The sequence below is a fragment of the Propithecus coquereli genome, unplaced genomic scaffold, assembly GCF_000956105.1.
Source record: "Propithecus coquereli isolate 6110/MARCELLA unplaced genomic scaffold, Pcoq_1.0 Scaffold58, whole genome shotgun sequence".
NCBI lineage: Eukaryota > Metazoa > Chordata > Mammalia > Primates > Indriidae > Propithecus > Propithecus coquereli.
In genome coordinates, this window is record NW_012151729.1 from 2,250,325 (window position 1) to 2,262,427 (window position 12,103).

Sequence of the window (12,103 nt, forward strand, 5' to 3'; positions counted from 1 at the left end):
TTGTCCAGATCATTTCTTTCTATTTTTTAGTAGAGATGGGAGTCTGGCTCTTGCTCAGGCTGGTCTCGAACTCCTGACCTTGAGTGATCCACCTGCCTTGTGGATTACAGGTGTGAGCCACCGCGCCCGGCCGTGAAAATGTTATTAACCCCCATTTTACACTTGAGAAAACAGAGGCCCAAAAAGCATACGTTAACTTGTCTTGGATTACCCACCCAGTAAGCAGCAGGGCTGATTCTAAATGTTCTGCACCGATTGACTCTTCTATGTTAGGTCCTCTCTGCCTCTATTTTCTACTCTGTGGACTGGAGTAATTCCTGCCCTAGCTGATGCACACTCAGATGTGCAAGAACCATCGGGGTGTGCAGTGCACACTGCACAGTGCACAGGCACAATCAGACAGCTAGATACACAATTATGACAGAGGGTAGAAGACGATGATTGTGAGAATTTACAGGAAAACTTACTGTTTTGAAACCTATGCAGTGCTACTAAATTTAAGAGAATATTGGTAAATTTTACTTATTTACTTTCAGTGTGTACTTAAGTTTTATTTGTGCTTCCAGATTCACCCTCCACATGCTTCTCCATCCTGCTCTGTGAACAGGAGGTGCATGCGTATGGACCATATCAATGGGCCTGTAGCAGACACTGCCAGTCCCTCCCCAAATCCCTGGGGCCTTACCCACGTCAGGGCTTCCCAGACTTCTAATTGCCAGGATCTGCATCTTTGTGTCTGAAGGTTTTTTCCAGAACCACAGAAGGCCAGTCTGCCAGCCTGACAGTCCAAAAGTATGCAGACATGAGCAGTCCTCCCCAGGAGTAGCCTCAACCAAAGACTTTAAGGGTGAAATACCCCACCGCCTTTACCCTCTGGTGGAATAATTCTGAGAAATGTGTTTACGTTGCTTCCCAGGGTTTCTCTGTGGGACTAAGCTCCTGTCACCCACTATGATAGCTGGTTTGATAAGACAATTGTATTGGCCACCTTCTCGTCCCTGTGTCACTTCCTCACTTCCCTACTGGTATAACCTGAACTTCTCAAATAAATGACTTGTACTTAAACCCGTATCCCACAGTCTGCTCCTGAGGGAACCCAGACTAAGACAGATTTCCTTGGTGTCCGGCCTCCTTCTGGGTGCATCAAAGAAGGCAGCAGCAGCAGGTGCTGAGGTATTTTGCATGCTACCCCCACCCCGCTGCCAGGGCTGGCTGTGTCCTGGATCTAGAGGTCCCAGGTCCTGTCCGGTGCCTTCTTCCCACAGCTCTCTCCGTCTCCAGGTTCCAGGAACTGTCCCTTCCTTTGCCTCTTCAGGCCTCAGGCCATAAACAGCACCCCACGTTTGCTAGCCCTGGGGTGCTGCAGTCTTCCTTTTGATGACCCTCCACACAACCCACAGTTTTGCAAATAGGTCCTATGGTAAACTTTTCTCAAACTACCAATTTTAACCCACCATCTGTTTCCTTTGGTACCACGACTGATTCAGCAGGTTTGATGACTTCTGGGTTTGGCCTCAGAGAGGACAGTTAGTTATGAGGATATGTGAGGAGGGCACAAGATGTGACAAGGACAGTGCGGGGGCAGAGATGGAAAGAGAGGTATACAGTGCAGCAAAGGTCAACCGTGGTCAGGAAGGTGATCGCGTTAGTTATCCATTGCTGCAGCTTAAAACAACTGTTTATTATCTCACAGTTTCTGAGCGTCAGGAGTCCAGCAGCAGCTTCGCTGGGTGGTTCTAGCTCGGGGTCTCTCAGGAGGTTGGGGTCAGGTTGTCATCTGGGTTTGTAATCATCTCAGTAGACAAGTGGAGCCGGAGAATCCACTTCTAAGTTCATTCCCCGGCTGTTGGCCAGAGGCTTCAGTTTCCTGCCTGCGATCTGCTCGCAAAACGGCAGCTTGCTTTTCCTAAGCAAGTGATCCAAGAGAAGGTGTGTGTGTGCACGTGTGTGCAAGACAGTACCCAACACAGAAGCCACAGACTTTCACAATCTCGTTTCAGAAGTGTCATACCCTTACTTCTGCCAAGTGTCATTGGTCACATAGACCAACCCTGGTACACAAGGGTAGGAATAGCAGGAGGCAGCGACGATTGAGGGCCAATAGGGAGGCTGGCTTCCACAGGTGCCCCAACAGTAACAAAACATCCCATTGAGCTTCCCTGTGAGGACAGGAAGATCCTCAAATGAGACAGCTCTAAGTCTAAAAGAACTGCTAGCTGGGTGTGGTGGCTCAAGCCTATAATCCCAGCTCTTTGGGAGGCTGAGGCAGGAGGATTGCCTGAGGCCAGGAGTTTGAGACCAGCCTGGGCAACATGGCAAGACCTGTCTCTACAAAAAATATTTTTAAAAATTTGACGGGTGAGGTGGCGTACTCCTGTTGTCCTAGCTGCTCGCAAAGCGAGGCGTGTGGGCGGATCACTGGAGCCCAGGAATTCGACACCGCAAGTGAGCTATGATCACACCACTGCACTCCAACCTGGCAGTAGAATGAGACCCTGCCTCTATTAAATGAATGAATGAGTGAATAAATTAACTTCCCAGAAATGAGTTGGAAACAGCACCCAAGAGGAGCAGACGGAAGTATGGGATATAATGGAAATCCCAATTATCCAAAGTAATTTTTTTAAAAAGTCATTTTGATGCTCATAAGTAAGCTGAAGATCCAGTGTAACTTTAGACAAAGCACTTGATCTCTCTGTACCTGTTTTCTCCCTTGTTAATGAGGGGATTGGACTATACTGTGTGGCCTAATAAAAAATACTTACGGAGCACTGATGGTGTGCCACCCTCTACCCACTTCACTTTTATTACTTCATTTTACCTTCACAGCTAGCAGGGAAGCTTGCGTGGAGAGCCCTTGGCACCACTCCAAATGGGCTGGGCTCTCCTGCACCAGCGTCTCCTCCTCAGCCCGAGCTGCAGCACTGAAAATCTGATTAATGTGTTTAGCAACTGACCGGCCCTTTCTCTGGGCCTCTTGTGAAATATGCTTTCCTGTGCAGCAGTCACCATGCTCTGTGTGCTGGAACAAAGCGAATGAGAGACTGCACAAGTCAGCTTCATCTTTTCCTTCAAAACATAAAAGTGGTCCTTTCCTGGATGTTTTATTTTGACCTCAGGGATAAGAAACAGATAGTCTTGGTAATTTCTGAGGAAATAATTTGGCCAAGCCATGAAAGGGATTGTCCCCTGGCCCAACCAGGGCCTCCCTATTGCATGACTCCAAGCTACACACTTTCCATGGTAGTCTATGTACATGACACCCAGAGTTGGACATCAGGAAATCCCATAGGCTCTATCTTCAAAATATGGCCAGAATCCCTGGTCCATGGCACTGTCACCTCTTGCCTAGATCACTGTAGCAATCTCCTAACTGACTCCTGATTCTGTCTTTATCTAAACAGTCCATTTCCAAAACAGTGTCCAGAGTGACCCTTGTAAAATGTAGGTTAGATCGCATCACTGTTCTGCTTGAAATCCTGCAATGGTTCCACATAGCCCTCAGAGCAAAATCCAACATCCTCACAATGCCTTTCAAGATCCTACTTGAGGTTCCCCCCAATACCTCTGGGACCTCATCCCCTAAGCCCCTCCTCCTCGCTCACTCCCTGGCAGCCCCACGGGCCTCCTTGCTATTCCTAGTTAGGCCTGAGAGACCTTGTTCAGCCCCTGCCTGGATGGCTCTTCCCCCAGATATGCCCTTGGCTCTCTCCCCACCTGCTTCAAAGCTTTGCTCAAATCTCACCTTCTCCGGAGACCCACCCTGACTACCCAATTTAAAATTGCAATCTTTCTCCCTTCTCCCGTTTCTTGCTCTACCTTCTAAAAGAAGGAACTGCTTAAAGATGCAAAAGAAAAAATATATATTTTTTAGTTGCTGGCTTCCATATGCCAGCAGTTCCAGATAGTTGAAAATAGTATTCATCCATTCAACAAATACCCACTGAGTGCTTGATCTGTGCCAGGCACTGAGTTAGGAGGAATTCAGACTTTGGTTCTATTTTACTCAATTCAGTAAGCAACACACTGGTGGTCTCCTAGAAGGAAGCCTTGGGGTTGAGTGGTGATTATGCAGAGATGAAGGGTGACAAAGATTCTTTGTTTGGCCAAACTTTAGTCAGGCTTCTGAATCTTCTGGTAAACCCACCTATGCAATTCTTTGTGAAATCCAGTTTTAGCAAAGAACGCTGCTAAGTCGGTTAAGCAAAACCACCCCTGCCCCACGATCAAGTTCTTCATCCTCCACCATCCCCCAGGTGATGGCTGATCACCTCGGCCTGTTCTCAGCAAGAATCCTGTCAGGGGCTGGGCACGGTGGCTCATGCCTGTAATCCTAGCACTCTGGGAGGCCAAGGCGGGCGGATTGTTTGAGCTCAGGAGTTAGAGACCAGCCTGAGCAAGAGCAAGACCCCGTCTCTACCAAAAATAGAAAGAAATTAATTGGGCAGCTAAAAATATATAGAAAAAAATTAGCCGGGCATGATGGCGCATGCCTGTAGTCCCAGCTACTTGGGAGGCTGAGGCAGAAGGATTGCTTGAGCCCAGGAGTCTGAGGTTGCTGTGAGCTAGGCTGACGCCATGGCACTCACTCTAGCCAGGGCAACAAAGTGAGACTCTGTCTCAAAAAAAAAAAAAAAAAAAAAAAAGAATCCTGTCAGGTCGGTTTAGCCAAAATCCCCCTTACCTTGATGTTTAATGTTCCTCTTGGTGATTTTCCTTCCACTGATCTCCACCCTGCCCTGGGCTATAAATGCCCACTTGCCCATGCTGTATTCAGAGTTGAGCCCAATCTCTCTCCCCCACTGTAAGACCCCTTGCAGTGATCCCTATAGCTATCATGATGGTCCTACATAAAGTCTTCTTTACCATTTTAACAAGCATCATTGAGTAATTTTTTTCTTTAATAAGGGCCAGCCAAATGTAGTAAAAGCAAGAAACTTGGAAGCAAGACTTGAGTTCAAACTCTAGCTTTCACCTCTGTCTTCCTTCTATGTTAAAATGAGTCGTGTGGACTAGTTAATCTATACGGTCACCTTTGGCTCTGCTGTTCCATGATTTCGGCCTCACTTCACCAACAGCTATGCCCCTTGAGTCAGTCTGAGTTCCCAGGGGTGAGTCGGGACAAATGTGGAAGACGCTGAGTGAATTAGGGAGGGCATGGTCATGGGCTGTCTCCTGTCGCAGACATGAATTAACTGATGTGGTGCGAGCAGGGAACTGCATTTATGGAATTAGAAAACAGAAAGCTGTACCAGGAGTGAGGAAACCCGTGGGGATGTCCCTTTGACTCTCTGGGCCTCGTTTTCTCTATCTGAAAAATTCTGGGATTAAACTAGAATTTTTCTAGTACACGATGATTTAAAGTAATCCAGCCCATGACACCAGGAGGCTATACAGCAGGCATCAGCAAAGTCGAACCCACAGGCCAAATCCAGCCACTCTGTTTTTGTGCAGCCTGCAAGCACCACTGTAGCAGGCTGGCACCATGAGTTTGGAAACCAAGTCAGTGTCCTCCTGCACCAGTTTCTCCCTCTGCTCTTAGTGTCTGTTGCCCATGCCAGTGCCTGCACCTCACCACTGCCAAGAGCCCATGCTGGTTGCTGCCTACACACAGGGGATTCTGCTGCTGGCAACCGCCGGTCACTGAGCTGTGGAATCTCAGTCGGCCCAAGTTGAGACAGCCATACTTGCTGGGAGGAAAGCAGGGCGCTGGGAACTGGGTGTTACCAGGGAAGAGAGGTAAATTGACCTCTCTCTCTCCTCTCCCACTTTTCCCCACCTCCTCCCCACTAGCCCTTCTTCCTCAGACCCTCTTCTCCAACTGGGCACAAAGTATGCCCATCACCATGCAATTGGCAATCCAGAGGAATGGGACAAAAGCTTTCTCTCTTGTTATATAGATAGATATGCCTTGGCCTGAAAAGCCCAAAATATTTACTATCTGGCCCTTTTCAGAAAAAGTTTGCCAACCCATTTGGCAAATCCCATTTGCCAAACCCATTTGGGTTCAAATCCTACAACTTCTTATTGGTGTGACCTTGGGCAAACCTCTCTGAACCAGTTTCCTCACCTGTAAAACCGGGTTAATAATTATAGTACCTGCCTTACAGGGTGGTTGTATGTATGTCAGGTAACTTGCAAATAATAACTATCAGGTAATGTTAGCGAATTTAGCAATTTGTGCATGTAATAAATATTCCCAGATGTAAAAATCATCAAAATGTTTTGCATACCTACTCTGGGCCAGGCCATTTGCCATGCTTTCACGGAATGCATAGTCTAGAAGAAACACAGATTTATTTTAAAAATGAAGGCAATGCAGTGTGCATGTTGCTCTAACAGAACACAGTTGTGGGACAACAGCAAGCATGGTCAACTCCCTCTTTATAGGGTCAGACAAGGTGTCACAGAGGAAAACACCTACAAGCTGGCAAACAGATAAACAGATTATGCCTGGCTGAGGGAACTGCATGGTCAGGGCCCTGAAGGCATAAAAGGACACTGCATATTCTCATTAATGCATCAGCAAGAGCCAGCTAGCTAGGCCTTGAGTGCAGTGGGAGGTGTCTGGAAGACGAGGCTGAAGAAGCGGGCAGGATGCAGATCCTGGAGGCCATGAACACTAGCCCAAGAATTTGGAGGTTTGTCCTGCAGGTGATGAAGAGCCACTGAAGGAGGCTAAACAACAACAACAAAGGGTCAAGAACAAAATACAGTTTTTAGAAAGACCACTCTGGCTCAACGTAGAGAACAAATTGAGTAGCAGTCAGGAAGCTGCAGTAAGTCCAGGAGAAAAATTGTAATGCTTTGAAGTAAGGCAGTGGCTGGGAGCATGAAAAGAGGCATTGTTAGAGCTGTTCTGGAGGTAGAATCAAGGAAGGAGCCTCAGGAAGTTCCCGGGCTTTTGGCCACGGCAGCTAGGTGTAGGTAAGGGCACAGTTACAATAGGACCACCAGGTATATGGGAAAAGATAAGAAACTTTGTAAAAAAAACAATTCAAGGTCCAGTCAATGGGAAAGGTTCCCAGAATGAAGGCAGGCCCGCAGCCCTTTGCCTGCTTTATGCTTGGGAAACAAGCTCTAGCCAGGCCAACACCACATTTCCTGGGCGGGGCCCTGAGAGGGGCCAGGAGGGGTGTTGATGAAACAGCAGCTTGTTTTTCCTCCCCCTCTGTTCACTTACTATGACTTTTAGATGAGTCTGCAGATAGAGTCAATGCAAGACAACCTATGATTAATGCAGTTTGCAAGCAGGAAACCAAAAGTGGGGAAGGCGGCCCCGGCAGGCGGCCAGTGTTGGTCAGAGCAGCACTCCAGGATTCCTGAGCTGGAGCCGGCCTGAGGAGCCTTTTACGTCAGAGACCAAATTCACGCACCTCTACAAGACCTCATGTGACCAAAATCTGACTAACTTCCAGTTTTTTAAGTTGTTATTATGAATTTACTGAAGGAGTCCCTTTATTTTTTTTTTTTTTAAGAGACAGGGTCTCACACTGTTACAGTGGTGCGATCACAGCTCACTGCAACTTCAAACTCCTGGGCTCAAGTGATCCTCCTGCCTCAGCCTCCTAAGAGTCTACACAACAGGCATGTGCCACCATGCCCAGCCAATTATTTTTATTTTTTGTAGAAAAGGGGCCTCACTGTGTTACCCAGGCTTGTCTTGAACTCCTGACCTCAAGTCATCCTCCTGCCTTGGCCTCCCAAAGTGCTGGGATTATAGGCATGATCCCCGACTGAAGTGCTCTTCAGAGAAATGAAAATCACCTTGGGTTTTTCATACTTGGAATATTTAGGGGTAATTTTTTACATGTGCCTAGCACTTCATAGCTTACAAAGTGCCTTCACCGCCTAATGATTTTTTATTTTCACCGAGAGGGATTATTCTTCCCATTCTATGTGTTATGAAACAAGACTCAGAGGTGTAAATGGTTTTTTCAAGATCACATAGGTAAAACATGCCAAAACTATTCACTTGGATTTGATAATATTCCATATGGGCAAAACAGTGGGGAAATGACATCTCATACACTTATGGTGAGAGTGTCAGCTTTTTACAAGCACTCATTGCCAATATTTATTAAATGTGGTTACCCTTTGATCTGGCAGTTCAACACTTGGGTCTCTGTCTTAGCCTGAGCTCCCCATAGAAAGTAGACCTGAAAATGAAAGCTTGCAGGCAGGGAGCCAACACTGAGAAGTGATCCCAGTGAACCGGAGTGAGCTCAAGGCTGGGAAGAATGAAAGAGCAATGCAAGGTTACGTTATCAAGTCGGTCATCATTGTGTGCAACTAGAGCTGCATCCTGTTAGATACCTTCTAAGCAACCACGGAAAATTTCTGAGAAAGGGAAGGGGGGGATATTTATTCACAGGCTCCCACCCTATATTGGTCAAAGTTTATCCCATAGAATGTTAACTCTGTCACACTTCCAGGTTTGCCAAGTGGATTCCCAGAGGTATCCCAAGAATGTGTTCATGTATTATAATAATTACACAGTTAATAATAAAAAGATTGGGGGAGGGCCTGGGGACTGGAGTTGGCACAAGAGCACAGATCTCCAAAGTCAAGTCTAATTTTCAGAGTCTGGCAGACAGGGCTCTGTGGAACTGGAACTGTGGAGAATAGAATTCAGGCCCCTTGAAGGCGGGGAGAGAAGACTGGCAAGAGATAGGCAGGGTGTTTCAGTTTTCTCCCATGGTAGACTTTCCATATTCCACAGAATCATGGGCACAGAACATCTAATATCCTGCTACATGGTGCTATGAATGGTCAGAAGGCAGCAGAGACAAGGTCCACTATGCCCAGTCCCAAGGCCAAAGACAGAAAATTTTATAAGTGATTATCAAAAAGCAATACTTCTCCAATTTAGTGATTATGAGATTCACCTGGGAATCTTACTAAAAATTTAGATTCCTGGGCCCCACCCCAGAAATTCCAATTTGGATCTTCGGAAGGGCCCAGAATCTACATTTATAAATCCCTCAGGTAATTCTGTATAGGTGACCCAGGACCACACTTGAAAAACACTGCCCCAGGGCCTAGACTCTGAGCCAAGTGAGAGCAGAAAGTGTCTCATTTATCCCTGGTTCCCTCCCCAGCACCTGGCACATAACAGGGACCAGATAATTGTCTACTGAATTGTTCAAAAACCAGTCCTCTGAAGAGTGTCTGTATTACATGGACTTAGCTCAAGTCTGTGGCCTCTCTACACCTGCAGGCTCTGGGACTTCATTTTACCAGGGGAGATTAGTTCAGGAAAAGGGACTCAAACTAGCAGAGACTAGTCAATAAACCACAAGCCAAAGAATTCATTAACATGAAGAAATAATATATTTTCTCTAAGAGCAAAAGCCACTTATGGAAACTAAATTAGTAGCAGGTTCTTTCTTGGTGAACAAAAGTTCAGAGTAAATGCAATTTAATGACTTTTAGGCTTAAATTGTTAAAGTGTGATATAAGTTGTGAGATAATTAATATATATATACATGAAAGCTGTTATAAATTGAAAAGTTATAAAGGTAAGGTATTATTAACATATTAGAAAATATGCTGGAAGCACTATACATAGAGGTAATGCATGAAAGCTCTGGAGTCAGAACTCTATGATACCTTAGACAAGTCACTTGCACTTCCCCGAGCCTCAGTTTCCTGCTCTATAAAATAGAAATAATGAATAGTACCTGCCTTTTGGAGTTTTGGGGATAATTAAACGAGACAATGTATGTAAAGTTTTGACACAGCGTCCTGCATTTTAATAAGTGCTCCATAAATGTTTGCTAGTAGTATTCCGTTTCCTTTCTTCTCAAGTACTAACTCTAATGTCAACTGGACAATACATTAATACAATGAAAAACAAACAGTCCTGGTGGCTGGCAAGATGGCTCCAGTCTCTGCTAGGCAGTTCTAGGTGGTCATTTTACACATGTAAGCCTTAGTTTAGGCATTAGACGACACCTACCAACATTGTTCATTCAGTGATTTCATTCCTTCATTCATCGATATGCACTGAACTGAACGTCCACAATACAGACTTAGTTTTAATGCAAACTACGTACTCGAAACCTGGAAACGAATGAGATAGAGCCTCTGCGTGGAGGAGCTCACTGTCTAAGAAGTCCCAAATGAGATAGTGTGTGCGAAAGTTTCCTATAGGTCACTGGCGAGACTTAAAAGTGCTCGTGTGATTCTGAGCTGTCCAGTTCCCCTGGAACTCTATTCTTTTGAGACTTGCCACCTGCCTCCTGCATGTTTGCGTGGAAGGTGGGGCAGCGGAAGGCCGTTGTAAATAAAACAAAAGAGCAGCCTTCCTTTCTAGAAGAAATGAAGAAAAGGAAAGCACTGAGCCTGTCTGCACTTGATCTGCACGTCTGGACTTAAAGAAAGGTCTGAGCTAGGTCTTGGCAGCAAACGCTCACAAAACTGCTTGGGGGCAGGCGGAGGACTTGGAGACAACCCTACCCTACAAGCTGCGCACGCGCGCTTTGATTTTCGGCGGGTGCAAAGCCCCACCAGGTCGGAAACCCGACGCCAAGTCTACGCAGAAAGACGTAAGGAAGGCGCAGAGGAAGACGCTGGCTCTCGGGTCACGTGATGCGGCGGGAGGGGCGTTGGCTCCTCCCTCTCCAAGATGGCGTCCTTGCTGCAGTCGGAGAAGGTTCTCTATCTAGTCCAGGGAGAAAAGAAGGTTCGGGCTCCGCTCTCGCAGCTCTATTTCTGCCGCTATTGTAGCGAGTTGCGGTCTCTGGAATGTGTGTCTCACGAGGTAACGGAGTCGTCCCATGGAGAGTGTGTGGGGTGGGGGGGGCGCGGCGTTCATCCTAGTCACCGCGACCGGTCCGGAAGTTCCACCCGTTGGAGGCGGGTTGGATCTATTTTCCTACCTGACTGATTGGCTATGTCTTCTGTCGCTCAGCTGTGCCTGCTATTTAATTTGCTTATAATCTGTCATTTGGAAAGAAGAGGCGGCCTCGGGTGGGGCTGAGCGGATCTTCTGGTTCTAGATCGGCTTGCAATTGGCTAAACTTGACTTAGGAGATCCTGGCTGTCTCCTGTAGGGCTTGGTAATTGGGTGGACTGGGAAGAAGGGTGTGGGGCTGCTTATTTCAGGCCACTTGAGGGGCTAAAAGCCGTCTTTCCAGGACTGATTGCGGGGGTGGGGGAAGGCGCAGACATTCTCATTCACGACCCTCCTATCCTGAAAGTTCTGTCACTACTTTGGCCAGGCTGCCTTGCCCTGTTCCCTGGCACGGGCCAAGGCCTGCAGCAGGGAAGAGGTTGGGGTGGATGAGTTGAGTGAAAAGCGCTTAAAATAAAGTCTGTCATGTAAGACGCTCCGGGTATTGTATTCATGGAGCGAGAGGATATGGTGCTGTCCTTCACTGGCACAAGTGGGCGTCGAAATTAAGATTGCTCGGAAAGTAGAAGACCCCGGCCAATAGAAGTCACCAGATAACAAAACCTTGAAATTTCTGCAACAGTAGGCACATCTTGTTTATTCAGTAAACTTTGGGGATTAAAATCATGTTAAGACATAAACCCTGCTGTTTAATAACTAAGTCTTGTGAAGAAAAATCTTATAGTAACATAATTACCGTTTATTCGGTATTTGCTATATGCCATATGCTTTATATAATCTTCTCTCCAAACCAATGAAGTAGATACCTTTAAAAATTTTTTTTGTTAAGCCGGACGCGGTGGCTCACACCTGTAATCCTAGCACTTTGAGAGGCTGAAGCAGGAGGATCGCTTGACCGCAGGCATTGGAGGTTGTAGTGACTTTGATGACACCACTGCACTCTAGCCCTGGCAACAGAGGGAGACCATTCCTCAAAAAAAAAAAAAAATTAAAGAAGTAGACAGGAGTGTTTGCCTTAAGTCATACAACCAGCAACTTGGGGGGTGGGGCGGAGGAACAGGATTTGGACCTATACAGCCTGACTTAGAATTTTACTGAAGATCCCTGGTATATTAAAATGCATAAAAAAAACACATTTTGTACTATAAGCCATTTTATGCATTGTGATAATAATTATTGGAAATAATTTTCATGGCATTAAAAATAGTCAGAGAAAGCAAATAATATAAGAAAAATCATATATAT

At 46.3% G+C, this 12,103-nt stretch overlaps 1 protein-coding gene across 1 annotated transcript in view; it reads left to right on the plus strand.

The window, feature by feature from the left end:
- The first annotated feature begins 10,515 nt into the window (after positions 1-10,515).
- DCTN4 (dynactin 4 (p62)) overlaps positions 10,516-12,103 on the plus strand; it is a 26,856-nt gene continuing 25,268 nt past the window's right edge. The window contains exon 1 of the mRNA XM_012658297.1: positions 10,516-10,765. Within this exon, the coding sequence (XP_012513751.1) occupies positions 10,631-10,765 (135 nt within the window). The 5' untranslated portion in view covers positions 10,516-10,630. The remainder of the gene's footprint in view (positions 10,766-12,103) is intronic.